A 27,969-nucleotide genomic window follows, 5' to 3' on the forward strand; every position below is an offset into this window, starting at 1 on the left:
GATCTTGAGAAACACTAAAAGGAACATTGGCACATGTATGTAAATCAACATAGTGCACATGCAGGCAGAGACGCACTCGCACCTCTAGGGGGAGCCCTGTGCTCAGCATTTGGGAATGCAGGTTTTGCGTGTGTGTGTGTGTGTGTGTGTGTGTGTGTGTGTGTGTAGAGAGAGAGAGAGAGAGAGAGAGGTCGAGCTGGTGGGAATGTACTGTATTTCGGGCTGGGAAGAGCGAAGGCTGTCCGGCCAATTCCGCAGTTTTCCCTCTGGATGAAAAACCGAAGCATCCGAAGCGAGTGCGTAAAGACTGAACCCAGGGCTAACGTGGAGCTCCACTGCAGTATTATAGTTAGTATTGTGCCGAGGATATCCAATGGTAAGTCCACTGCCTCTCTTAAGCTTTTCCCGCGGCTGTGTTGGGCAACTGCTCCGCAACAATATGAATTTGTTGCGCGTCGGCTGAACCGCAGTAAGAGGATACAGCAGTCGGAAAGAACAAAATGCCAACAGCTGACTCGTACTAGTGCTGTTCTGTGATGACTGCTGCGGGGTTTAGGAGCCTCCACTGTTACGCAGGACCGGACAGACTCTAAGCGTAGGTTACACTTTTTAAAAACACTACACTGAACCGTGACCTGCTCCGTGCGCATCGTGGTCAACACCACTGTCACATATTTCTTCCTCGTCCAGTGACCCATCCGAGGTGCGAACACACGGACGTGCACGGCTATACTGAGGGAGTCAGGCCCAGTATGTAGCCTGTGTAGACCCAATAATCACTGTACAATCAGGCCTGGAAACTGGACCCTAACATCCCAGACCGATCAGGGGCTGCGCTGCCGAAATAGAAGTTGCCCGACGAATTGTTTGACTCCTGACAACTTGGTGAAGGCGGTGATGTGTGTCGAGCTGCACTTTCCCTCCGCAGCATATACAAACTCCAGGTTATCCAAACGTGCAGTGCCTCCATGTGTAGTGCAGCCAAAGAGGAGACATTGGAACAGGTAGAGCCGTCGACTGCGCCTCAAGGCTTCTTGGAGCGTCATGTTATGTAATGCGCATCGGCCGACTGCCCGCAGACAAACAGGCTGGGCCTGCACGTGTAATTGCTAAACATTATTTATTTGTAACATCAGGTCTGTGTTAGCGGTGATGAGAGGACGCGCTGCAGGTTACTGTCATGAGGAGAAAAGGGAAGAGCCCACATTGTTTTGCAGAAATATAAGCGAAAGCATCAGCATCTTCCTAATTTGCAGCGCACGCAGGACCGCTGGATGTAATCGGCTCAGATGTGGTACAAATTTAATTCCTATATTTTTTGGCAGACGCATGCATGTAGATTATACGGTTACATAAGAGCCGCATGCTCCTGCCTGACATGTCATAAATGTATCAAAGGTGAGTCTAGGACTAAGGTTAATCCTGCAGGAAGCTTGTGAAGCTGAACTAGTCACATACTGCATATGCGTTATCCTAAAATGGGTGATGTGCTCTGTTGAGGTTTTCATGTGCTAGTTTGTATCAGCTATTACTAGAATGCTCATCACTGTTACACCTATTAAGGAAATGTGCACAAAATGAAAAGTACTATGCGTTTTTTTAAAACGCAATCCATGAACCATGTGCATTTGCAGTCACCCACAGTTTTTTTGTGTGGTGGTTGAGCAACTCACATTGCAAGCTGTTGCTGATTATAAACATGTCCATGTGTGCAGTTCTCTTCCCACTGTTTGTCTCAGCTCAGTCAGCCTGACAGAGATTTGCTTATTAAGTTTAGAGGTTAGTAGTGTCCTTGACATGTGCTGCCAGAAGCCAGCTATAGTGAGTCATCAAAGCTAATGGGAGAAGCATGGACAATTTAATCTGTACTGGAAAGCTCTTGATCTCTTGATGGTGCCTACTCAGTTGGCCTTTGTTGTCAAATAGAGCTCGGCCATACCTTTCCACTCCACATGCTAACAGCAGATTGCAGTGATCGAGCATCAAGAAAAGCCATTAGAATCCTACAAAATGGTAACTGTAAAAAGAAATATGTATACATACATATACATACTTTTTGCAGATTGGAACAGACAAGACAGTTAATAGATAGTATTTCTTGTATCAGCTATCAACTATACATAGTAGAATTATACTCATAGAGATCAATAGATGCAAAATGACAAATGTGTCTTTTCCTTATATTTTGTGTATCTATAAAGGTCTTTATTCTCAGGTCAGCTCATCAGCGTGATGTGTCCGTGTTTGTGTGTTTTCCCAGGACAACAGGTGGTCTAGAGGCACTAGGTGGTGTATTGGGCTGACACACTGACTGGGCGGCTCAAAAACAGATACATCTCTGATGCTCCTGGCCAGTCTGAGCTCATGGTGTATGCTCACTGGGATAAAATAGTGGCTTGGCCAAAGAGCACAGTGTTGCTACACACAATCCAGACAATACAGGTGAGAAGATCCTCTTATCAAACATTTTGCTTGCAGGATCTTCACTTTAAAAACTCTAACTCTAAAACTTGTTTTATATGGGTTTGTTTTGTCTTGTCTTGTCTTATGTTCTGCTTACATCCCCATGTTTTCTGTCTTCCTAGGATGTCATGGACCAGAGGCCTCTTTGTAGGCAGAGTGGACGAGCGAAAGACAGCATGGGGAGAGCGCAATGGCAAAAAGAGGAAGGACAGCTCGTCACTGTGCAATCCATGCTACGTGAGCTGCCTGAGGGACCCTGAGGACATGGGTCCTCCCAGGGCGGTGCAGCATTATAACTGCGGACCAGGGACCAGTGGGGGTAACTTTGGCTTACGTTGTGGCTGGCAGGAGGACCACTATGGGAAAAGGATGGGAGTTGGTGGGGATCTGGGTCCTAAGGCTGTGGACCTGGGGTTTGAAGATGGAGAGCTGAAAGGCAGAAAAGAGGAGGAGTTAGGAGAAATAACAGGGGGCAGCTGTAAGACTATGACTGCTGCAGACTGCTGGACGCGGGTTGTGTGGGTTTTCCAATCCAAGAAATTTCAGTCTGCCAAGCTGGAGCGTTTGTACCAGCGCTACTTCTTCAGGCTCAACCAGAGCTCTCTAACCATGCTGATGGGGGTGCTGGTGGTGGTGTGCGGAGTCATGCTGGCCTTCCACTGCATCTACTCAACCCCAGATGTGGCCTATGTCTCCGTTTTATCTGTGGCCATGGCTCTGTTTCTTGCCATGATGGTGGTGTGCAACCGTAACGGCTTCCACCAGGACTACATGTGGATTGTGAGCTACTTGGTGATCGGCGTGCTGATTGTAGTGCAGGTTTTTGGAGTGCTGATGGTGTACCCCCGCAGTGCCTCAGACGGCATCTGGTGGACGGTCTTTTTCATCTACATCATTTACACACTGCTGCCTGTCAGAATGAGAGCTGCTGTGGTTAGTGGAGCTGCATTGTCCACTATACACATAGTCACCGCCTGGCAGCTCAACCAAGAGGACAAGTTCGTTTTCAAACAGGTAAGTAATAACAGGCATACTACAGAACAATAAAATCAGATTATATCCACTTGTCTGTAAGTTTGTTTTAAGCATTGTGATATTCTTCCATCACAATAGGATAACAATAAGAAGTAACAAAACATATTAACCACTTCGATTTTGTCTGAGTACCTTTAAGGCAGTTTATCAGAGTGAAATAATTATGATAACCAGAAACTGTTTATGATCTGATAAATAACCCCATTAACAATGATTTATGCCAGAGTGCTGTATTTATATATATAGAATTTATATTTAATCTTTTCAATCAAGTTTTTGCAGGTAGTAGCTTAAAATGTATATTTTATAGTTCATATAATTAGAAAACTGAGTTTTGTCTGGGTTTTGTACCTGTCTGTCATAAAAAATCTGTGGAAAATTTCTGACATTTAACACAAATACAACTGAGTTGCACCCTTAATAACGATACTGTTATTTGAAAAAAAAAAAACAGTTGAGAAACTGTTTACAGATCAAACAATGGTGTGAGCACAATAAATAAATGAAAATCTACTAATCCACAAATATTGCTCTGAAGAATCAGATTAGATTCGGTGATTTGCAGCATTGCCCACAATCATGTCATAAAACCAGAGGTGTTCAAGGAATGTTTACCACAGCATAAATTGTTTGTAAAATCTGAAATGAAGAAGAAGAAGTGAAAAGGCTGCTGTAATTATTCCTTCGGTCAGGTCAGGTCATCTGTTAAAGTGAATTCAGCCCCAATGGTGGGGGACAAAAATGCACCCCAACGTTAATCCAAAGCTAAAACCACTCAGACAAGCAAGTGTAGAAGTAGTAGAAGAAGAATACTTAAGCCTCATATCAGTTTTCCATGTGGTGCTTTGTTTTAAAATGTCCTTCCTACAATATCTTTTTCTATCGTAATTTATGAGAAAAGAAAAGAAGACAAATATCTCAGACTCGTTAGTCAGCACCTGCTATTATCACCATTCGTTTGAGCACAATGTTGTTACTGTATTCACCAGTGAAAATGCCCTACTTTCTCTGCCCATCAATATAGGACAAACATTGCACAGACATCTCAACCACTTTTCCGTGTCAAAGGTGTTGTACTAAAAGTAGATGGTGCTGTAGATCTAGGCAGCTTTTCAAATGAGATTTTTAATGAGCCTATGTTTTGTGCTCTAGGGCAGCTACTGGCAACTCTGTTGGGTTTTGTGGAAGGTCATCTGGGTTGACTGAGCCCGTTTAGCTGCATTGTGGAGGAATATCATGATAATGTAGCATGGTGCCATTCAGGCCGCAATTCCTAAAACAAGGAGGCTATTGTAATAAAATGAAACAGGGTGGGGTGGGATGCTGGGATTGTGCAATGAATTCAGTGGAAAACAGGATGATTACTTCTTCATCTTGGAAGCTGTGGAAAAAAATATAAACAGAATTAGTCACTTGTAATAACTTCATCTCCCAACACAGTGGAAATATTCCTTCATTACTTTTGTCTGTTTATTCTTCTCATACAGTACGTGCTGCCAGCTACTCATTGATTTTCTAAAGATGCACAATGTGTTTTCTATTAATAAGATGTAAACTGAATCAGACAAACATTTAAATTGTACATTGGGTTTCAAAAATGAATTGTGAACCTGCTACACTTCCAAGACAGATGCAATAAATTACCTTTACAGGGTCAAAACTAACTATTATTATTATTAATTGATTATTTAATTGGTCAAATATGTCAGAAAATAGTATTTAAGAAGTTCAAACCTACACAGTTACAAGCAGAGAAAAGAAAAAAACACTTCAATAAATGTAAATAATAAAACTAACTAACTGGCTGACTTAAATTTAGCTGCTTTAGCTTTAAGATCTAAGTGTTTGTGTTGGTTCACTGTCACACTTTTTCAGCTATCTATTTAACTCTTAAATAGAACAGAGTCGTGAGTAATACCATTAGTGACACTTGGGCTTTGCCAGCTATAACAACTTTAAAAAAGAAGAATTTGCATATTCACCTTATTCATTCGATTATATTGACAGCCGGTCAGTTAATTAATGCTTTACGTCACTCTGTGGTGTGTTGACATCGTTTCTTGGAATTCAATTCTATGTTTTCATTTGTAAAACCTGTTATTGGTTTTCTCTACCAGCCATTACTATTGAGCAACCAGATGAATATGGGGCCACTTTGAGTAAACCAGTATTGACTCTACTGGTCTAGTGGGCGTGTGTTGAGTGCCCATTCTCCTGACTAGAGAGGGTGACTGCAAGCACATTGGTCTCTGGCCCTGGTTGGTTATATTGGTCTTCTGATGATGGACTGCTGAGGGGCTAGACCCCGAAGCACAGCATGTTCCGGTTCTCTGAGCAATCAATGGTGGGACATAGGCTTCACACTGTTCTGGCTGGAGGGTTGCTGTCTGATTTAATAGAGATGGAGGAAAAGACAGCAGCTTTGTTGCTGGCTTGTTTAATGCTGTTATCCACCATACCACACTCATCTGTACATAACTCTTTTTAAATGAGAGAAGTTTGGGGGGATTTCATTTCATTTTCACTTTCAAGTAATCAACCACACAGTGTCATTTAGTCGACTCAAACTATTAACAGGTATTTGTCAGTGTGGCTTCAAGCTCAATCCAAGTCTCCTCCTGGTGTCACCTGGCCAGACTACTTCATCTGGGGAAGCTGGGTTCTTCTTCTGGGACTTCATCATCCTCCAGCCTTCTCTGTGTCCCAGCGTCGTGTTTCCCTTATTTGTGTTTTCCCTGCGGATATGTTCATACAGAATCAGAGCTGAGAAGATATGAGGCCGATGACAGCAAGGACAAAAGAGGGCTTTGTGAGGGACTTCCACGATGAAGCAGGAGAGACGGGGGCGGAGGTAAAGTGGCGACTGGGGACGACCACAGATGAAGAGTGCGAGATACCGCTGGGCTGACATACCCGCCTGTCAAAGAGCTGCTAGTCTCGTCTCTCTTTTTCTCCCTCTCTTTCTCTGAGTCATTCGCTTCGCACAAAATCCCTCTCAGACGGCTTGGCCTTTTATTTCACAAAGGGCTGAGAATGAGCGCTTGCTTCTCATGGGGATTGTCTCTGTAGATTGTCACCGCTCTGCTCTGAAGGGCCTCCTCAGACAACTGCACAGAGATGAAGGTACCAGGACGTTACACTGCTGCTGTTCACTTCAAGTATCTCCACTATCCAGCAGACAGGTTCAGGGGGACCTCGTTCATTTATAAAGGTGGCGTCTGCTGTCTTGATTTCAAAGAGAACTAGTTGAAAGATATGGACTGTGACAGAGGCAACGTATCAGCCTCCTCATTTTGTTGTGTTCACTTTGGTTAGAGAATCTTAACAGGCATTTGTTTAGGCGAGGCGTTATTTGGCAAGAAGTTATTGACAGGTGTTCTCCTTCACAGACAAAATCAACACAATCCTTCTCTTTTACCACCAAACATCACACTTCTTTACACATGTAACTGCTTCAAAATTATCTTGTTGAAACTGGTTTCTAAATTCTGTTTTCCTGCGATTTCCTGGGTTAGTTGTTGTTCTTGTCCTGTGAGGCTTCATAATTTAAAATTTAAAGGTGTTAAATTGAAGGTACATGTACCGTCTAAATGATTGATTTAATATTTTTACTTTATTAGTCAAAAGTTGGATTACAAACCCAAAACACAACCAAGTTTAGACCAATGGTTTATGTAATCTACATAATTTTGCTTTGGACAGTTCAGACAACTTCATCTGTTCTTACTGTCAACGTTCATAATTATTTTCCTTCTCAGCATTACTAATAATGTTCCCTGACTGTAAAATAAGTCAGGCAGGAAACTACATGGATATTTTTGTTGGGTTCAAGTCCCTCTGGTGCACTAACTTGGCCACAGATGAGCCGATTCATTATTTGCTGATCTTTATTTCTGCTTCCTGGGATTTCTGCTTACCTTTAACTATATTTGATTTAAAGAGTCTGCTGCAGGTTGTTCTAACAGCAGACGTTGTTGTGGAAGCTGTTCTACTTTAAAGTCTTGATAGTTTACTGATAACCAGTAGCTGATTCACGGGAAGCAGCCTCAGATGTTTGTTGTTGTGTTTTGGTTTTTTTGAAGCAAAACAGGTGGTGAAAGGTGCTCACATCCGACCCACGTTGGGTCGATTTTCAGGACAAAAAATAATCTAGAAAAAAAGGATTGTGGACATGAATGTTTGCCCGTGAAAGACCATGACGCCATGCATTAAAAAATATATATGGAGTTCTTGATTGTAACCTTGATTGTAAGCAGGCAATAATCCTAATGGCCGATCCTTAGATTTATGCTATCTATTTATAGAGTTATGATTTTACCTTGTGATGCTAAGCTCTCATATAATGACTGGTAGTCAAATATGAGCCAGTGCTCACACACAGACACACACACACACACACATACACCTGTGAGAGACCACCTGTCCCATTATTTTCTGCTGTGGGTAGATGAGGCCACAAAAACACAAAGAGAAATGAGATCCAGCTGGACAGCTGTATACAGATCCTCAAGGAACTAGACAAGTTGTTGGGTTTGTGAGCAGCAGGACACATTTGAATAACCAAATCCCAAATGGAGTCATTTAAAGAGGCGCTATTGACAGGACAGTCAAGAAGAGAGCGTCTTGAAGGTACAAGCAGCTTTTTGTTATTTTGTGCTGATCTGGCACTAGAGGAAAAACCTGTTCCTGTGGCAGATTGTTGTGGGTCAGCAAATGTGTTACTAGTGGAAACATACTGATCCCTATGGTTAACACTGACAAATAAGATACCAATCAACGAAATGTCACCGGCATGACTGAGGCGTGCAAAAATCATTTAAGCCAGAACATTTGCATCAAATAAAAACACGGGAAAAAAAAAAAATGAAAGCAGCCTTAAAGGTTACCTTAATCTTTATGTATGTATTCATAATATACGGAGAAAGTACAAGAAGAGCTGTGTCTGATACTCACGTGCACTGCAGGGTAAGTATCTGATTCTAAAGTAAATCTGAAACTAAAAGTAAACATTCATTTTATATTGTATATCTTGTCAGTGTTGCCACTCTTAAGATATAATTTAAATTAGTTGTCAACTATATGAGATTCACGGTGGTCTATATTTAGGGCTCACAATCTTTACAGCCAGTGCCAGTCAACACCCAAGCTTTGGTACAGATACCAAAACTATGCTGTTTTTTTTATTATTCTATCATAAAAAAAACTTTATGATTTGACATCTAAATGCATTAGCTGTAATATTTTACAGCCTAAATCTAACTTGTAAGATATAGCTATCACACTCTCTGCAGGGAGTGTGTTTACCTGCACAGGACTATAAACTTAAACAACAGACAAGAAAGGTACTTTCATAGACGTGGGAGCACAAAGACTTTATTCAATTTTACATGTCCTCCTGCTTCTTTGCAAGTACTTTTCTTGCCTGTTGTTTAAGTAAAGAAAAATCACATTTGGTTAATTGGTTTATTATTATTATTGAGATCCCGATTTAGATCAGGATATGTGTGACCAAACAATAAAGAAACAACACTGATAGTGTGATCATGCATTTGTTGCCACTTTTTTAATACTTGAGAGTCCTTGATACTTGCTGTTGTTATGGACACATTTAGGTCAGTTTATGCCCCACTTATGTTGAGCACATCTGGTGTTCAGGATACTCCCATCACTGTATGTACATCCACAAATGCACATAGCTCATAAAAAATGGAGTGTGTGATCTGTCTGTGTGCATGAGCTGCATGGACTGAGCAGTTCACTTAGCTGCTATTGAATGGTGAGAACCAATCATGACATACTGTGTGAGTGCTACACAATGCACTGGTTCAAATATAGGTCCCCCGTTCAGTCCCAATCCCACCCTCTTTCAGAAAAGCAGAAAGGTTGTGACTCATCCACTTACTGTATTACAGCCAGAGGCAATGATACCAACCCGGATATCTTCCACCACCTTGGGTGGGAGCAATTAGGATTAGTGATAAGCGAAATATTGCTCTTAAAATACAGCCAATGATAAGGGAAATAATAGACAGGCTAATAATAGCTGTGTGAGCTAGAGATGGGGAAGTGCAGGCTTCTAATAACAGCTCATGGTTTACTAACAACTTGGCTCCCCACAAAAGTAAATACAGGGATTTAAGGCTGAACTGCCATGGCGGATGGCCAAGAGATATATATTAGGAATCCATTAGTGGTGTTAAATGTTGATCTGAGTGGCATGCAAGCCCCTAGGCTTTCAAGGGTGGTTTCAGTAGTGCATGCTATCCCAGTGTTGGTGAATGGTTCTCTGTCAAAGGTCACGTCACACTAGCCAACTCTCTTGTTATCCTTTTATCCTAGTTCCAATTACACAGTTAAAACAGCGGCCACATATGTCGCCATGAGAATACACCGCTCGAGTGAAGCTTTAATTAACAAACACGTTCACTATCAGTGTATAAACAGGCAACACCTCTCCGCTACTGAAATGTACACCAACCTGAGCCACATTGTAACACGTTGTTAAAATATGGCATTACAGATCAAAATTGTTATAATGCTTTTGCCCAGTGACTGTAGATAGATTTTCTTGTGCTCTGTTAAGTTCAAAACCCTGAGGCTTCGGATCTCACAGCATGTCTTTTTCACATTTTCAGTGATTATGTCAGAGCAGTAACACAACCCTGGTCCCATGATGTAATTTCAAACACTCAGGATTAATCCAAAGGAAGTTATGTTCTATCTTGTGCTTTCACAAGATCCATCTGCTGGTGTGTGCAGAAATCTCAATGCATATTTTAATTTATGGTCTTCCCTCCTTACACATAACATTTGTGCATCTGTACATATGTCTGCAATATGTCTGAACTATGTTTTATAGAGTGTTTGTTTCAGTGTAACCTCCTTTGAAAACAGTGCTGATGTACAGATCAGGGTGCACAAACACGTCACGTGACGTTTCCTGATTGTTGACCGTAAAGGCGGATGCATTAAATGCGCAAGAGTTAAGTATCAGCTCATCCTTGACCAGGCAGTTCACAGAAGACAAAGTCAAAAGTTTAGTCAAAGCGGTTAACAAACTGCTCCTGTGTTTCTACTGTTTAAACTATAACCTGTTGTGCTTGTCCCGCTATTGATCTGTATGCTTTGTAGTAAAAGTCAATATTGTATATGGTTCAGTAGACAGAACAGGGAAGGACAGGTTAAAACTGTAGTGAATGTTATCAGATGCTTATATAACTGGACAGTGAAACTAAACGCTAATGCGTTTTTATTGGCGCTCTAACATCTGTCCCCTACGCACACTAATCTTATCTTTAATGTAGTTTAATTATGTCTTTGTTAATTCTGTTACTCTATATTGTAGAGTATATTTAGTATTGTTAAATCTACTGTATACTGAAAAACTGAAAGTAAAAGGCATGTTCGAGTGGTAAAGCGATGTGTGTACAGTACAGTCACTGAGACCCAGCAGACATTTTTCCATTTTTCAGTTATTTCTTAATAATCGTGTTACATCGTTCTCTGTCAAAAAGAAATGGTGGCCTTGGGTCATGTTGTGATTAGAAATAGGAGAAATAGCAGCTGGAATGGGAATTCCTGGATGTTTAGCTCACGGTTCAAGGTCTAAACTCCCTTTGAATTAGTGCCAATCAGTGAGAGGAACCAGCAGAGGAGAGGTTGGGGCTGGTTGACTGGTTGTTAGGGTAATTAACCAAGTCTTGTGCTCTTGCAGCCATCGTGCTGTAATTGCAGCTATAGCTGAGGGTGTGAGCGAGCAGGAAGTGAGGGGTTGGTGAGGACGCAGCAGGGAGGAGAGCACTGTGTCCAGGCCTGCCTCTTTCCTCTTTCTTTCTGTCTCCTAAACACTGACCCTGGACCACTGAGCAGCCAAGACCACAGACAAACACACACTAGTGTGGTTCTAATCATGAGCTTGTATGTTATTCTCATCTAGTAAAACTGTGGCTTTAATACCAATAAAATGTATTCATTGGATCCATCTTTAAAGCCTTGAGGACTTGAGGTTAGGCATGTCAACAAGGTCTAACAACATAAGTTATTGATCTAGGAAAAAGAAATTAAGTTTATGTTGTTGCTATTTCTCTAGTTCACAAAAACAGGACAATCTGAGAAACAAAGGGAAGAACAACAAATGATATACTGTGTCCTAGAACCGAAAAAGTCAGATGAAATGAGGCACAAGAAAGTAATAAGACGGCTAAACTGTGGGTTCACACAACCCTCCTGTTTTGTTTGGGGGATTTGGGAATTGAGGACTCACATTACAGTAAAACTACAACAACATGTCTGTGTCCAATTTTATTACATGGTCCCTTGACCGGCTGCCTCCCTCCTATCCAGGTATATACAGATGCTGTATCAGAAGAACAAGTCGTAGCCAAAAACAGCATATTATCTTCAGTAATCATTAGATGACTACTTTAACCAGTCAATTACAAATGGTCACAATAGGGATAAGTGAGCATCATAATCTCTTGATGTGAGGTAAACTGGATTGATTAGTTTTAGCTGGTGGTTACAGTGGTAGCTTCAGGGTTTCACAAAGGTTACTTCAGGGTCACCTCACTGGTCATTTAAAACCCATTTAGACAAATTGACATTTGATAAATTATATTTATCTTTATAATGAATACATTATTTCTTATGTCAGTAATTACACGTTATAGTAACCTCATAGTTTTGTCCATTTTGTTTTAGTTTTGTACCATCACTTTGGTACCACATGTTATCTTCTGGCTTTGACTGTAAGACATTTTAAAAGCTCCGGTTTCCTGTCAAAGTTCATGTGCTGGAGAGTAACCCTCGTATCAGCCACAGTTAGTGTCCCAGGAGCCTGTGTATTGACTTATGGGATGTAGCACTCTGGCCTTTTAACATTTACACTTCAGCTTTAGTGAAGTTAGGATTTACTGAGATATGTGAACTTCTAGTTCTTATATTTTATATTTATTCTTATTCTTCCAGACTCTCCTGAATAAATCCAGTCATTGATTACCTTTACAATGGCTTCAACACACTAACATATCTGTGCTTATCATTTCTTAGTTTACCTCCTTTCAGTGTGTTATTATTATGTATTATATGACTGAATATTAGTTCAAAATTCAACATGTGACTACCACATTTGCTTTCACTGATCCTCTTACAAGAATCGACTAAACGCATGTATAGTTACCCTAGTTCACCAGGCCTGCATGCCACGAAACATCTCTTATTCATCAATGGAATATGTCAGCTGAGCTTTATCTCTGAATAAATGGATAATGACCTTGCTGTGAAAACCTCATCTGTGCTCATGTCCATTCTAGCGTGCTTGTGTGTGAGGGAATTGTCCAGTGGGATATTACTGAAGACAGAAGGGATTTGCTGTGTGTTTGCCAAGCAAAAATCTTTTCCATCCCCTTCCTTCATTCGTTCTTCAACACGCTATCCATCTGCCTTACTTTGTAAAGCACCTTGCCGGGAGCCGCACCTTATAAGCCAATGTTTGGACTTCTTTTAACTTCACCGCCAAGAGGTTTCTGTAAAGTAAATGTCGAGTGAGGCTTGTCTTTAAGAGCCAGAAGTCTGCAGGAAGACTGGTCAGCAGACACAAATGGAAGATACAGTAGTGTTAGTCCTGCTTATAAGCTTGGCTCTGTGCTAATGAAGAGAAGCTGTTTCTGCTCTATTTGCGCTACATAACTTTTTGGAGATGGAAGTGTCGAAGCGGCCGTGGGTCTGTGCTGAATTTGTAGGCCTGGGTGATTTAAGTGCAGCAATAAACACAACAAGCGTTAGGATCAAAGAGCTGCCAACCCAAAAGCAGTCCCACAGACACACACACACACACACGCATGCACACACACACATAGCTCACACACAAGATTTATTCAAAAGCCTCTGTGAATGTTTCTGCCTCTAAGCTCTAGACTGTGTGGTGACTAAGCATATAACTTAGGATTAACACAAGCTTTGTTCATCATGTTTCTCCACACTTTAGTTGCACTTATTCAGAGCTATCAGCCTGGTATATTGAGCGATCACTCAAGATGTAGTCACACAATTGTTGTTCAGCTCCAATTATGCTGAAACTGAATGTCGTGTACCATCTGATATTTGGGGGCTTTTGCAAGGTGTTAATGGATGCAGCACCTGCATTTGCATCACATTTGCAAATAAATGTGTTTTCATGCTATCGCTGCACTATTGTGTGTTTCCTGTTGAACAAAAATACACAAATTCCCAAATGTGTGACATCCTAAGCTGCATTAAATTTACTCAGTGCTTGTTGCCAGACATTCAAAATCAATTTGTTGACCCGGGAATCTGAGCGCGCTCACATGGGAAGCTGAGTTGTCTGAATGTAAATTGAGTGCATTGCTGAGAAGCATGGTCCTGGGAACTGCAGGTGTCCCTGTATCTCAGACAGGCCACTTAACTAAGTTATCTGGCTCACTCCGCTCACAGCCATCTGTTCGGGATTAATGTGATCAGGTTGTATCAAGGCTATTCAAAACTGGAGTGTTGGGTCTCCACTGGTGGTCTATAACATTTCGATGCAGGGTTTATCAGGAAGCCCTGTTCTGTAATGACTTATGAACACAATAGGCTTATCGCTAATTGAGCGACAGAGCGGCACAAATTCAATGTTGCACTTAGAGAGCAATTGCTTAGCCAGTTGTGTAAAGAACACAAGTGGAAGTTCTTTGTAGGCCCTCAAAGCTCATCTTCAATAGAATGATGATGTGGTACCTCACAGCTTTGATCCGAATCCCTGAACAGTGACTTATCGTTTCATCAGCCATTCTCTGTCATCCTGCATCAAGGTTCAAGATTTCTTGCAACTTGATTTCATTTCTATCCTTCACAAATAAAAAATGAAGATACATTTTGAATGCATTGTTGTTAGTACTTGAATAATATTGTGCTGAAGCTGCATGAGCGATTGGTGTTCACCCAATATATCAAAAGCATGTTTGCTTCTCCACCTGCAAACTGTTAGTGTTTACATAATTTCTTTGCTAATCTAGTTTGGCCATTTGTTTTCAGGTGGCATTGGAAGTTACCACTGACTCTCACTTCACGTAGCAGAGAGTAATTTTCCTGATATTCTGTTTCAAGAATGTGCTGTTAGATTGGATCAATGTTGTTGTGACAACAAAGGGATGATTCTTATGTATACAGTGTTAATCTCATTTTAGAACCATGGTCGAAAGCCTCCTAATGCTCCCGTCACTCCATAAGTTTGAATCTGTGTTTAGTGTACTTTCATTTGGGGTTATGATTAATATGCTTGTACTTTAATTATATTTTTATTAACAATTGAAAGAACAGAGGCATGCATGAAAATATGTTATGTATGCATGGATACAGATAATAATTCTCTATCTTAGTTCTGCATCTGTCTTTCGCCATCTTTCTAAAAAAACATAAATACACACTGGTTTGGCAACATAACAGCCATGCCATAGCTCTGAGATCCTCGTACTAGTGATTATTCAAGTCGATCAGTTTTATCATAAAGTTGTTAATAAGACCGATTGAAAAGTAGCCTACATGTGTTTAATGTGTCTGCATGTCTTTTTCTCATTATGAATGATATCATCTTCAGAGGAAACACTCGGTGCTTAGGTCACGGGTCAAGTGACTTTCCCAGGCTGGAGTGTGTTTCTGAACATGGAGAGAATGCGTGTGTGTGCGTGCCTGTGTGTTTTTGAACCGAGGGGAAGTCCAGAGCTCAAGGCTGTGATTCCGACGTTCAGGCTTGGCTGTGGACGAGCGAGAAGAGAAATCACTAACAGACTTAAACACTGGCTTACCACATGTATCCAGAAACTCACAGACACACAGAGAAAGCCGTTGCAGCAGTGCAGAGGAATGCCTTTAAGGTCGATGACCCTTCATAACTAACTGCGCACTGTTTCTAAACTTACTCAAGCAACAGATAATGCTGCTGTACTATTTGTGCCACTTTATTCTCAGGCTCTCATTTTTCAACCAACCTACCTTACTATACTAGGACACACAAGAAATTTCCATTAATGGCTGCTTCATTTTCTATCTGGTAAATGTTTAAATACGCTGTCTTACTGCTTTTCACTACTGTTAGTGGAAAAAGCTGTTTTGAATGGTCATATCACTGTTTCTGGGGCTCAGAAAAAGATGCTTTTTCACATGATGGACAAATTCCAGACACACTCTTACAGCAGTACAAGCTTTCAACTCAATAAGCTTTCAACTCATGTAGTACAGAACCTGCAGTTACACAGTCTTGATGCATCACATTCAGCCCTCTGGGTTTTCTATCTTCTGTTGCAAGTGCAATGTGAGGAGAATGTTGCCTTACAGAACAACCATGAGGCCACGGTCATCGTCTCTAATCAGATCACATCTAATCGCCCCTCAGACATTTGAGGAATTTTTCTCCACGCAGTAAATCCTATGACATAGAGTATTATCAATTTTGTTTATTGACCTCACCCAGGTTAGCCAGAGTTCACTGTATTCTTCTGATGTGACACGTGCATACTTGGAGGAGTTGTCGTGATTTCTTTCCCCTTTTTGACCCTCTGTCATTGTTGCGTGTTTGCATGTGTGCTTTCAGATAAGTGCCAACATGCTGATCTTCCTGTGCACTAACATGATCGGGATCTGCACCCACTACCCTGCGGAGGTCTCCCAAAGACAAGCCTTTCAAGAGACAAGAGGATACATCCAGGCCAGACTGCACCTGCAGAGGGAAAACCAGCAGCAGGTACATATATGTACACATTCACACACACACACACACACATGCACGTTCAGCAACTAAGCGAGCGAGTCAGCCGTTCTGTATGAGAACCAAACACACACATGAATGCAAAAGAGCAACAAATGGGTGTCTCCTTTTCCTAGTCTAATTTGTTTGTCTCAGTTTTCGAGGTCAGCAATATGTTCTGGAGAATAACACGTATCTCCACTCCTCTCTATTTGACTAACACGTTCCCACGCAGATACCAACGAGGCAGGGTGACTCACATAATGTAAGAAACTGATGAAAATGAATGGGCTCTCTCTCTATTTTTCTTTGTTTAATTCCACTCTGTCTTCTCTCTCTCTCTCTCTCTCTCAGGAGCGCCTACTGCTGTCTGTGCTGCCAAGACATGTTGCTATGGAGATGAAGGCTGATATCAATGCCAAGAAGGAAGATATGATGTTCCACAAAATCTACATCCAAAAACACGACAATGTGAGGTAAACACGCATAAGCTCACATACATGCTTCACACTACTACACACACACACAAAGGCACACCCGAGAAGATGTAGGAGAGCTTGTCTGCTTTGCCATCACATCTAACAGCCGTGGTTTCGACCTTACTCCACCAACCGATGTGTCAGTTACAGAGCCACTCCAACAGCTAATTCCCTTACAGCATGTATTATGCATGTAGTTGTTTATTGACACAGGCACGCTGCTGTGCTTTCTGCAGTGTATGATAGGAGGCAGACCTCACGTTTGCTGGCCCCCTGTCTAAGCTCTCATGACTGGATTTCGCCTCCCTACTGGGAATAACTCAGTGCTAACAGGTGTTGGAAACTTTCTGTCCATTAGCCTACTGTCGAGCCAAGTGGCAATGGTGGTATGAAGTTATAGCAGAGACCTCCTGTTAGAGGTGACCCTAATAACCAAATGAAAAGATCCTTACATATTCTTTTAGGTCCAGAAGTCATATTTATTATAGGTTTAACTTTAACTGGACTTTACAGGGTCAAAAAAGGCTGTTTGGTAAAACTGCAGAATACAAGTATGTTCTCAGTTACTCCTATTGATATCTTAGTATTCTGCTGCCACACAGCACAATGAAGTTGAATAGAATTTCACTTGTGGTGCCTATTTCTCTCTCCAGAAACATCCTGTCCTGGTCCCTCTGGATAATTCACAGACCCTGCCAGTCAGTTTACTGTAGGACTATTTCTGCAGTAGAAAGTAGTAGTAATGAAAACTGTTGACATTGCTAGATAGAACTAAGGGTAAGTGAGTAAATATGTCTGTAATTTAGGCAAACTGGCCCTCAAAAGACCTTATTACATCATGGCTCAGAGTCCTGGTTAGGGTGGGAGATGCAGACAGGCTCTGGACTGCTATAACTTAGGGCCAGTTTTCCCCTGGTAGATGACCTCATGGGACTAACAGCGCCATCTGTCGCCTTCAACTGGAACTCTATGTCTGTGGTGTTGTTTATATTCGCCATTCATTACTATCAAAAGTTAGCAATGAAAGGCATGCAGACAGTGAGGTGGTGGGTGGTGGGGGCATTCTCAGAGGGGTGGGTTGGAGGAGGGGACCTACATTGGCCTAAATGATGAGAGCCAGAGCTGAACTGCTCTGAAATGCCTACCTCTCTCTCCTGCTCACATGGTAGCCAGATGATGAGACGGCAGGCGGGTTCTTGATCATGCTAACTAAGTCTTTATTTGACTGGTCTCCTTCTGTGTCTCTATTGTCTTTTCGTTTCTGTCTCTTTAGTTCCCTCCTATCACCATTCTCACTTTCCCTTGCAGCATACTGTTTGCAGACATCGAGGGCTTCACCAGCCTGGCGTCTCAGTGCACAGCCCAGGAGCTGGTCATGACACTGAATGAGCTGTTCGCCCGCTTTGACAAGCTGGCCTCGGTAAGCACTGACACCTGCCTTTGCTATTTTCACTGCAGAACTTTGAACCATTGTTGCTTATGTAACCATACAGTCTGTAGCTTTCAGTGCTAGTATGACAAAGGCAACGTGATGTAGGATGGGGAATGGGGATGGGTTGATGGGGAAAATGGGGGGGGGGTTACTTAAGCATTGTGTAACACATTAATTAGACTACGCTGAGACTGATGAGTCATCTGAATTATGCATGAAAAGCTCTATATTTGACACGCTGTGTATAATCTGTAATTGAGGACCTAATATTTTACATGTGTCCACGCTGTGCAGGAGAACCACTGCCTGCGTATCAAAATCCTAGGTGACTGCTACTACTGTGTGTCAGGGCTGCCTGAACCGCGGGCTGACCATGCCCACTGCTGTGTGGAGATGGGTGTCGACATGATTGAAGCCATCTCGTGAGTCGAACACACGCTAATGTCCAGAAACACAAACATTCATACACTCATGATGGAGGCACACATGCTTACAGTTAAGTAATACTGTTCAGTAAAGTTATGAACCCAAAAGTTTAGTTTTTTTACAGCAGTGTGTGTTTCTTTGCATGTTCATATGCAGGCTGGTGAGAGAGGTGACAGGTGTCAATGTAAACATGCGGGTGGGCATCCACAGCGGGCGCGTTCACTGTGGGGTTTTGGGCCTACGCAAGTGGCAGTTTGATGTCTGGTCCAATGATGTGACGCTCGCCAATCAAATGGAGGCTGGGGGAAAGGCAGGGTAAGTCCCTCCCACTACACCTACGCCACTATACTGACTGTGACTGGCCCTCTCGTTTCTGACGACACTTCACGTTTGTATGTGCATGTAGACGTATCCACATCACCAAAGCCACTCTGCAGTATCTGAACGGGGACTATGAGGTGGAGCCGGGATTTGGAGGAGAGAGGAATGCTTACCTGAAAGAGCACAACATTGAAACCTTCTTGGTGTTGGGCTGCAGCCAGAAGAGGGTTAGTGTCAGGTCAAACACACATGATCCTGAGCCCTCTTCAGAATTTCACACAAATATTTCACACACACAATTTAATGGCTTGTCACCTGGCATAGAAGACCTTGTTTGTCAAAGGCTCTACCCTGGTTGGGGTTCTTCACTTTCAGAAAGAGGAGAAAGCCATGATGGCCAAGATGCAGAGAACACGTGAGAATTCTGCAGAGGGATTGCTACCACGCTGGGTGCCGGACAGATCCTTCGCCAGAATGAAGGAGTCCAAAGTCTACAGGCAGATGGTGAGATACACACAGGGAGCTCTTAGCATGGCACCTGTTTCCTGTGTCATCCTCTCCACTCTCTGATGTTAAATCATACTGTAAATAGCCTTTCTAATTATGTCCTCCATTATTAGACATTTCTCTTTACCAAATTATGGAACCAACTCTAGTAATAACTCGCTTTGGCTGCTAAAAGGAAACCAGCGGATGCTCAGTCAAACCTCCCCAAATTCCAGAGACAAATGAGGTAGAGAGACTAGCTAGAGTAGAAGTGCTGATGAAGGGAAAGAGGCGAGAGGAGCAGGGAGGGGGATGGGGGCTTCTGTGTCAAGCATTGGTGACACAGGTCTACAGGTTATGGGTCGAACCCAGTTCAAAGCAGCCAAAAGTGCACTTTGCTGAAAACTTGAGAGTATGTTGTAGCTTCATGTAGTTATTTAATATATTTGATTAAGTGAATTGGATTTTTTTTCTTAAAAATGGTTTTATTAACTTTATTGGTAGCTCTGACTGTTATCTATAAATAAATAATCATCATATTAATACTCTCCCTGTTTTCACAGTTATCTATACATAAATAATTGTATTAATACTGGTCCTTTATGTGGAAAGACCAACCAGGAGTCCTGTTGCTCAAGAAATAAATAACAAAAGATTTTAGCATGTGCATGCAAAGCCTCTGGTTTGCAATAATAATGTTTCTTAGCTCTTAGTTTACTAATTATTCCAGTGTGTTCCACCTAGCCGTTCTTCTCCTCTTCATGTACTAGTCTTAGAAAATGACTTGAAATAATTACTGCTACAAAATATACCAGTCAAGCTGAATTATGTGTCCTTGTATGATATGTTTTAGAGCATATTTGTGCCAAAACATATTAGGAAAAAGTTATACTGCAGCTTTAAATTAGCATCATCTGATAGTGTGACAGCGGAGGCTCTGTAAGTATGAATTTGAATGGGTGAATGTGATAATGTGTACAGCACTACATGTATAGGAAAACCTAAAGCATGCAGACGTAACACGAGAAGTATTGATCCTTAAATAAACAGGAGTAACAACAGGACTCTTAGGGACTTCCAGCTATTACACAGCCAGATATTTCTCACACCCTCCCTTTCTTTATGTTACATGTCTCATTTCCTTTCTTTCCTACATTCTTTTCCTCTCCCCCTCATTTTGTCCTCTCTATCTCCAATGGATTGAGCCCTAGGGGCAAAGAGGGTGTAATTTGAAGCCTCCAAGCATTAATTAAAACATCAGCCTGGCTCTCAGGGATTAGCTGTGCAGATGTCTGAGTCTCTGTCTATTTTTCAGTTGTACTGTGGCTACATGATAATCTCTCCCCTCTCTCTCTCTCTCTTTCTGCTCTCTCTGTTTTTTTGCTCTCATTTTCTCACTGTCTCCATGTTTTTCTCAGGGCATCGATGAAGCATCCAGCAAAGACAAGTGAGTGCTTTGGCCCCAGTTTTTGTTATTGGGGCAGCTTTTGTTAGTAGAGAATGACTGGCAGACTGTCACTGTAGCAGTCTGACTTCAGAGCCCACTGTTAGTTTTATCTGGTCAGATTGAACCCAGCACTAAAACCATATTATCTATGAGTCATCCTGGCCGTCATAGCTTAGGCCAACTCCCTCAAAAAGACACACATACACAATCAGAAACAAACACACCACACACAGTGACCTATTGTTTCATCCACCTCATAGCCGTTGTACTCAAGAGGCCCTGAACCCAGAGGATGAGGTGGATGAGTTTCTTGGACGAGCCATTGATGCACGAAGCATCGACCAGCTGAGGAAAGATCATGTCAAAAAGTTTCTGCTCACTTTTCAAACCCCTGACCTCGAGAAAAAGGTTGGTAATTTAATGTGTAATTCACCAAAGTTCTCTCTCAAATAAATGTTTTATTTCCTAAATGTTTTGCTGCTGAAGAACATTATTTCTCATTGATTCTCTGTTTTCAGTACTCCAAAAAGGTTGATGATCGTTTTGGAGGATATGTGGCCTGCACACTCCTTGTTTTCTGTTGCATATGTTTCATTCAGATTATCATTTTCCCAAAGTAAGTAGCACATAAGTTGCATTTGCCTGTTATAGAAAAACGTGGTCAGGAAATATGGTATTGATTAGTTTATGATGAGTTAATGACTTCCAAGTGAGCCTGTTGTCTTGTCTTCCATAGAACTACATTTATGCTTGGCCTTTACATCAGTATCTTCATCATCCTTGCCAACATCCTCTTCATCTGTGCCATCTACTCCTGCATCAAAGTAAGAAACAAAGGCCTTCACCACTCAAATGATTCCTCTAGCTGATATATTGAGATTGAGGCATTATCATGTCTTCAGCCAGCATCACATAATGGTATTAACTTATCTGATCTTCTTCCTGCTGCCTGTATTCAAGCTCTTCCCAGCTGCCTTGCAGACTGTAACCAAGAAGATAGTCCAGTCTCGTGCTAACAGCACACTGGTGGGCGTCTTCACCATCCTCCTCCTCTTCATCTCTTCTTTTGCTAATATGGTAGGGACAGCTCTTCAGTTTGTCATTTTTTATTTAATCTAACATACACTTGATCTCAAATCAACCATGTTACAAATGCCATGGTTAACCAATGTCTTAAAAGTCAAAGAAAGATCAATAAATGTGCTTTTCAAATAGGGAATGTAAATCCCCACAGAGTCTATACTGTGACCGCAGTTTGAAAGTGTTTAAAGATTGTCATTTTCTGTGTATAGTGAATGATAGCTGTTTGTAAATCCTTGTGGGTGGCTGTCACCTGCTCACAGTGTTTGTTTTTGGTCTAACAATTGGATGATGTATCCTGGCTGATACATCAGCATGATGTTATGGTGAGATTTGAGATACTTGATGTAATTTTTACAACATCCTCACCACAAAGCACTGGGTATTTACAAGTACTGTATCTGTGGATCATGGGTATTGCTATCAGCCCCATAAAACGTTTAACTGGGCTGTTTTGTTTAAGTTATATAATGGCTACTTGAAGTGTTTCACTATTTAACCAAGTAGCTGGTTAAGTGTCACACAGTCCTGCAGCTGCAGATTAAAGAGGTGACTTGGATAAGCAGTGAAACACTTCCACCTAACAAGATAGAAGTCCAGTTACCATGACTGAACTTCAACATAACATCATCTCGATTGGACTCTTTTTATGGTAACATTCAAATGGATCAGTGTTATTGGATGACAGATTCCTTGTTCCCTGCCAGTTTGCCTGCAGCAGAGAGAAACTGCAGGACTGCGTGGCCAACGAGCTGAACGTATCAGTGACTCTCTGCTTGCTGCACAACCTGACTAAGACGGCCGAGGATGGTTTGACTCTGTGCTCTGGTCAGGCCATGCCCTGCCATTTCCCTGAGGTTAGTCCCATAATGTTTTAGCATGTGCGTCTGCTAGTGTTATCTGGGTTTACACACATATGCAGGTGCGTGCCAATGTGCCCGTGTTCGTGTTTGTTTTTCTGTGTACATAAAAAGTAGGTTTGAATATTCACCTAACCCTCCCTCTGCTCTTTTGCTGTCTCTTATCTGATGCAGTATTTCAGCTACAGCGTACTGCTGACCCTGCTGGCCTGCTCCGTGTTCCTCCACATCAGCAGCATAGGGAAGCTGGCTCTGATGCTGCTCATCCAGCTCACTTTCCTCCTGCTGGTTGAGTGGCCTGAGGTGGCCCTGTTTGACAATGCAGACCTGCTGGTCTTTGCCAACACCCTGTGAGTCCCCTGCCAGGAACACACACACACACACACACACACGTACAAACACTTCCATAGTTCAGCTCCTGTGTCATAACACTGTGGTTTAGGTTGGACGTGGCCTACTTTGTTAAGATAAGATTTGGATTGTAAAAGACCTACTTTCTCACGTTGAGTCCTATTTTTCAATATGTTCCCATTTTTTTTCCTCAGGCAATTACCACCTGTTAATGATTCTCTTCCACAGTAAGTTGTATCATTTTATATTTTGTATTGTCAAAGTTCAGTCACTCATGCTGTTTGTTGACTTTCTCTCCATGTCCATTTTTCAGGCCTAACTTTAATGAATCTGCAGAACAGTGGTAAAAAGCTTTTACTTGTGTTTTAGTATTGGTTTCATACATGTCTTACTCTCATGCACCACACCCATTTATGACTCTTACCAGATCCTCTTTTCCTCTTCAGCCTGCAGAGTGTGACCAAAGTATCCCTAAAGATCATGACCCCTGTAATCCTGACGGTTTTTGTTCTGGCTCTCTACTTACATGGCCAGCAGGTGGAGTCCACTGCCCGCCTTGACTTCCTCTGGAAGCTGCAGGTACTGGCACTATAATATAAGTCACCAGTAACACCTGTAAGCATTTCAGAAATATAGTTACAGGACAGTGACCTTAGCAACTCCTTCTCTGTGTGTCCTTCTCCAGGCCACAGAGGAGAAGGAGGAGATGGAGGAACTGCAGGCATACAACCGCCGCCTGCTCCACAACATCCTGCCCAAGGATGTAGCTGCCCACTTTCTTGCACGAGAGCGTCGAAATGATGAGTTGTACTACCAGTCATGCGAATGTGTCGCTGTCATGTTTGCCTCCATCAGCAACTTTTCTGAGTTTTATGTGGAGCTTGAGGCTAACAACGAGGGAGTGGAGTGTCTCAGGCTGCTCAACGAGATCATTGCTGATTTTGATGAGGTGATAAGAGAAGAAAATAATATGTTAATAAAATAGGGGAAGAGTGGTAAATGCTAATTAAATAAGTGGGGAATGAGTTGGTCATAGTTGGTATGCTGTTGACCTATTATTGAAGTGCTGCTTTTGTTTCTCCCATTTCCAGATAATCAGTGAGGAGCGGTTCCGTCAGCTGGAGAAAATCAAGACCATCGGCTCCACCTACATGGCAGCCTCTGGCCTCAACGATTCCACATATGACAAAGAGGGACGCTCACACATCCTGGCTTTGGCTGACTATGCTATGAGGCTTAGAGAGCAGATGAAATACATAAACGAGCACTCCTTCAACAACTTCCAGATGATGATAGGTAAGCCTCGAGGACTCAGGAGATTAGTCTTGAAAAGCTGTCTGATCAGTCTTTTTTTTTTTTTAATTCTTTTCCTGATCACATCGGAGCTATGGTAATGTACTATCTTAGAAAGGGCATTATAATGGAGGTATGGAGTATGGTTTAATTAATAAGATGTAACACAGCCAGGTGATTTGTTCTCAGGGCTGAACATGGGGCCTGTGGTAGCAGGAGTGATTGGAGCCAGGAAACCTCAGTATGATATATGGGGGAATACAGTGAATGTGGCCAGTCGTATGGACAGCACCGGAGTACCCGACTACATCCAGGTATCACGTCATGAACTCTTTACTGTAACTCCTCAGTATTTTGAAACTTGACATTTACAAGAAACATTGTGCAGTTTTAGTTATTGTTAAGTGAATCAGTCAAAGCATAATACTAATCCCATTACTTACAAAATTAGTCATAATGATGTTGTCAGTAGTCACTCTGACATGAAAGTGTGAAGCAGTTGTTTTTTTGTCATACCATATCCTGCTCATGTTCTGCATTCCTGTGTATCTTCGGAAATGAGAGATGTCTATCACTCCTAAGCAGGTTGAGCTGAAAGCATTGTTTGTGGTACAGATGCAATCAGTGTACAGTTCTTCGGTGCAGTCAGTCCTTCAGCTTGAGGTTTTAGGTTCAGACATCTGGTCTGCAGAAGCGCCCTTGAGTCAGAATCCCTATCAGCACCACGGGACGTGCTGTTCTTTAGCATAAATGGTGCTCTGATGTCCCTCCGGAGGAGGACATAAAGCTAAATTTGAATTTTCTGCAGAGGTCATGTTAATATCTCAAGATTATCAGCTTCAGTAGGGAAATCTTAACCACGGTGAACAGCAACCGTTTGTTCTTCAGAGAAGCACTGTCGAAAAATACTTATCTTATTTAGAAATGTACAGCAGATACACCAACACACATACATATGTAAATAACACCAGCCTGCCTTAATGCTAAAAGCTAAAAGCTTTTTCTGTCCCCAAATCAGAACTATGCTACCATCTGTTGTGAAATATGAGTTACTGCATTTCAGGTTGCCACCACTAATAGTCACTTATAAAAAGAGACGGGCTGCATCCAACAGTTATTTCTACATCAAGTGATTAATTGTTTAGTCTATGTGATTTTTTTGTCCAACCAACAGACCGAAACTAAAGAAATATAACAATGAAGATTCATTATTTTTCAAAGCTGCTGCTGATTATTGTTTTGTCAAATTGTTAAGTTTACTTAAGTTTAACTTTTTTATGCATTTACTTTTTTAACATTTAGTCTATTGAATGCCAGAAAGACAAATGCTGCAACATCGAGTGAGAAGATGTCCTCAAATATCAGAATGTGTCTGATAATGAGTCCAAAAGAAAAGAAAACAACAAGCAAACAAATCTCCATATTGGAAAATCTGGAACTAGTAAATGTCTGACTTTACGTGTTTACCGACTTAAACTGGTTCTAAAGATTGTTGTGAGTTAATTTGCTAAATTAGTTTTAGCACTAACAGATCAGTACTATTGATCTAGAAGCTAGGTTTTTAAACCTTCTATGCATAACATTTAATTCAATGTGAAACTGGGACTGAGTGTTTCTCCTGGGCAGGTTTGAGTGTCTCATGTTGTGCGTGTCAAATGTGTCCTGTCTTAGGTGACCACAGACTTGTACCACGTGCTGGTCAACAATGGATACCAGTTGGACTGTCGAGGTGTGGTCAAGGTGAAGGGGAAGGGGGAGATGACCACTTACTTCCTAACCAGCGGTCCCCCAGGCAGTTAACATCAGACAGACCGACCGCAGAGTGACTCCCACTGCACTGACAAGACGGAGACTGCAGAGACACTGAGTGGTCAGCTCAGTGATGAGCACCGGAGCACGGTGCAAACACACTGGGGACAGAAGATGACCGATGGAGACGGCCTTGACTTGTCTCCATGTCGTCACATACTCGGATGCACACTCGTAGGATGTTGTTCATATTTGAAGACTTTTTCCCAAGCTGCTCGAGAGACCACGAAGCCCAATTGCCTTAGGATTGAAGTGGCTATGCTTGTATTGTATGAGCAATAGTACAAGTATTTCATCTGGAGTTGTTATTTATTTTCATGCAGATGTTTTTTTTTCTTTTGTGATGACCTTTGTGTATACAAAAACAAAACTATGTTACTTAAAAGATAATATGCAAGGACAACATGAAGGATGAAAATGACCAAAGAACAAATGTTTAATATGAACCACACACACACTAATGGTTCTGTTCAAAGTACAGTATCCTTAAGTAATTTATTCATTTTTTGACAGCAAAGGCCATGGTAAGGTCACTGTCACTGATAGAGACAAACTATTATTTTGTTTTGGACGTATGCATAAAGGAAAACACACACACAAATAACAGACAGAAGAAAAAACACTCACAAGAACCTTGGCTTGGACTCTTGTCTCTTATCAGGGCCTTCTTTGTTTCTTCCAGCCTGTGATTAGCTACAGTCTGGACACTGAGGCTGTTTGCGGTTCACCGAAACGTATGATTGATGACCTGCTCCTTGCAATGTATTTTTGGTTCAAGCCAGAAACATGAAGGATGAACGCTAATTTTGTTGTGGACTTGAACATGAAGGTGAATACACATTAGTATCACGGTACTGAACAGAGATTGATTAAATGGAAGGAAACATTTTATATAAGTATGTGTGTGAGTATGGTGTGTCTGGGCGTATGGGTGTGTGAGTATGGACGTGTGCACACCTAAATGAATGCTGATCTTTATCTATAAAGGGGCATATTGTAACTTTTCACTGTGAGGTTTTTATGATACTGTATGACAGTGCTTTCTTGCCAGACTGGTTGCTGCAAGGCATGTTTTATATTATTCTTTGGAGTTGTGTCCATTCCTGATTTCATTTGAAGAGAATTTCTATCTACTGCGCCTTTTACTGGACTGTGATTTTTGACTGATTTCATTCCGAAACCCAAATAAGCAAAAGCCTACAAAATGTAACTTTGGATTGTGTTACGTGTGTGAAAGTAAACGGTTCCTGATAACTTTCAGGATTAGCTGTATGGAGGAATTTTCCATCTGCTCACAAGTATTGCCTTGAGATTATGCATTTCCGAGGTCCACGTACAGTGGCAGGAACCTTTTGGAATTGAATAGTTTTCTGCATTAAATTTGTCATAAAATGTGATCTGATCTTCATATAAGTCGAGAGTATTAACACATATAATGTGACTAAAATAATAATCATGTCTTCATTGAGAACAACCATAAAAACCTCATAGTGCTCTGAAAACTGCTTTTGGAAATACATGATTTACATAAACGTATTCAACAAAAATTTGTTTGTCAGTCGTAGTAGCTCTAGTCCACACCTTCAAACTAATTTTCTTAACTTATGCCAACACGTGACTCCAATTAACTTTGTTTTACAAATTAAAGGCTAAAGGGTTCACATACTTTTTTCACTTGCACTGTGAAGTTTTTATTGTTTTTCTCAATAACAACATGAAAGATCAATAGTTTTTGTGTTTTTACT

General features: G+C 41.6%; 1 protein-coding gene across 1 annotated transcript; it reads left to right on the plus strand.

The window, feature by feature from the left end:
- Window positions 1–204: 204 nt before the first annotated feature.
- On the plus strand, window positions 205–27,864 carry adcy6b (adenylate cyclase 6b). Its single transcript, XM_026368812.1, has 24 exons — window positions 205–376; window positions 2,261–2,442; window positions 2,586–3,477; window positions 16,088–16,237; window positions 16,595–16,716; window positions 18,028–18,139; window positions 18,446–18,573; window positions 18,734–18,892; window positions 18,984–19,125; window positions 19,274–19,402; window positions 20,803–20,831; window positions 21,092–21,239; window positions 21,350–21,447; window positions 21,568–21,655; window positions 21,792–21,908; window positions 22,619–22,768; window positions 22,946–23,121; window positions 23,317–23,349; window positions 23,436–23,465; window positions 23,569–23,701; window positions 23,808–24,071; window positions 24,214–24,418; window positions 24,605–24,729; window positions 26,087–27,864. The coding sequence occupies exons 3-24, from the start codon at window positions 2,587–2,589 to the stop codon at window positions 26,213–26,215; spliced, it is 3,558 nt and encodes a 1,185-aa protein (XP_026224597.1). The 5' UTR covers window positions 205–376; window positions 2,261–2,442; window position 2,586; the 3' UTR covers window positions 26,216–27,864.
- Window positions 27,865–27,969: the final 105 nt, after the last annotated feature.

Source organism: Anabas testudineus, chromosome 7 (assembly GCF_900324465.2).
Source record: "Anabas testudineus chromosome 7, fAnaTes1.2, whole genome shotgun sequence".
Classification (NCBI taxonomy): domain Eukaryota; kingdom Metazoa; phylum Chordata; class Actinopteri; order Anabantiformes; family Anabantidae; genus Anabas; species Anabas testudineus.

Excerpts from the sequence above, each read along its gene's own strand:
- adcy6b (XM_026368812.1), top strand. The coding sequence starts at position 2,587 with ATGTCATGGACCAGAGGCCTCTTTGTAGGCAGAGTGGACGAGCGAAAG. Across the intron at positions 18,574-18,733 it reads GACATGATTGAAGCCATCTC|GCTGGTGAGAGAGGTGACAG; the intron begins GTGAGTCGAACA and ends GTTCATATGCAG. Across the intron at positions 21,909-22,618 it reads TCTCTTCTTTTGCTAATATG|TTTGCCTGCAGCAGAGAGAA; the intron begins GTAGGGACAGCT and ends GTTCCCTGCCAG.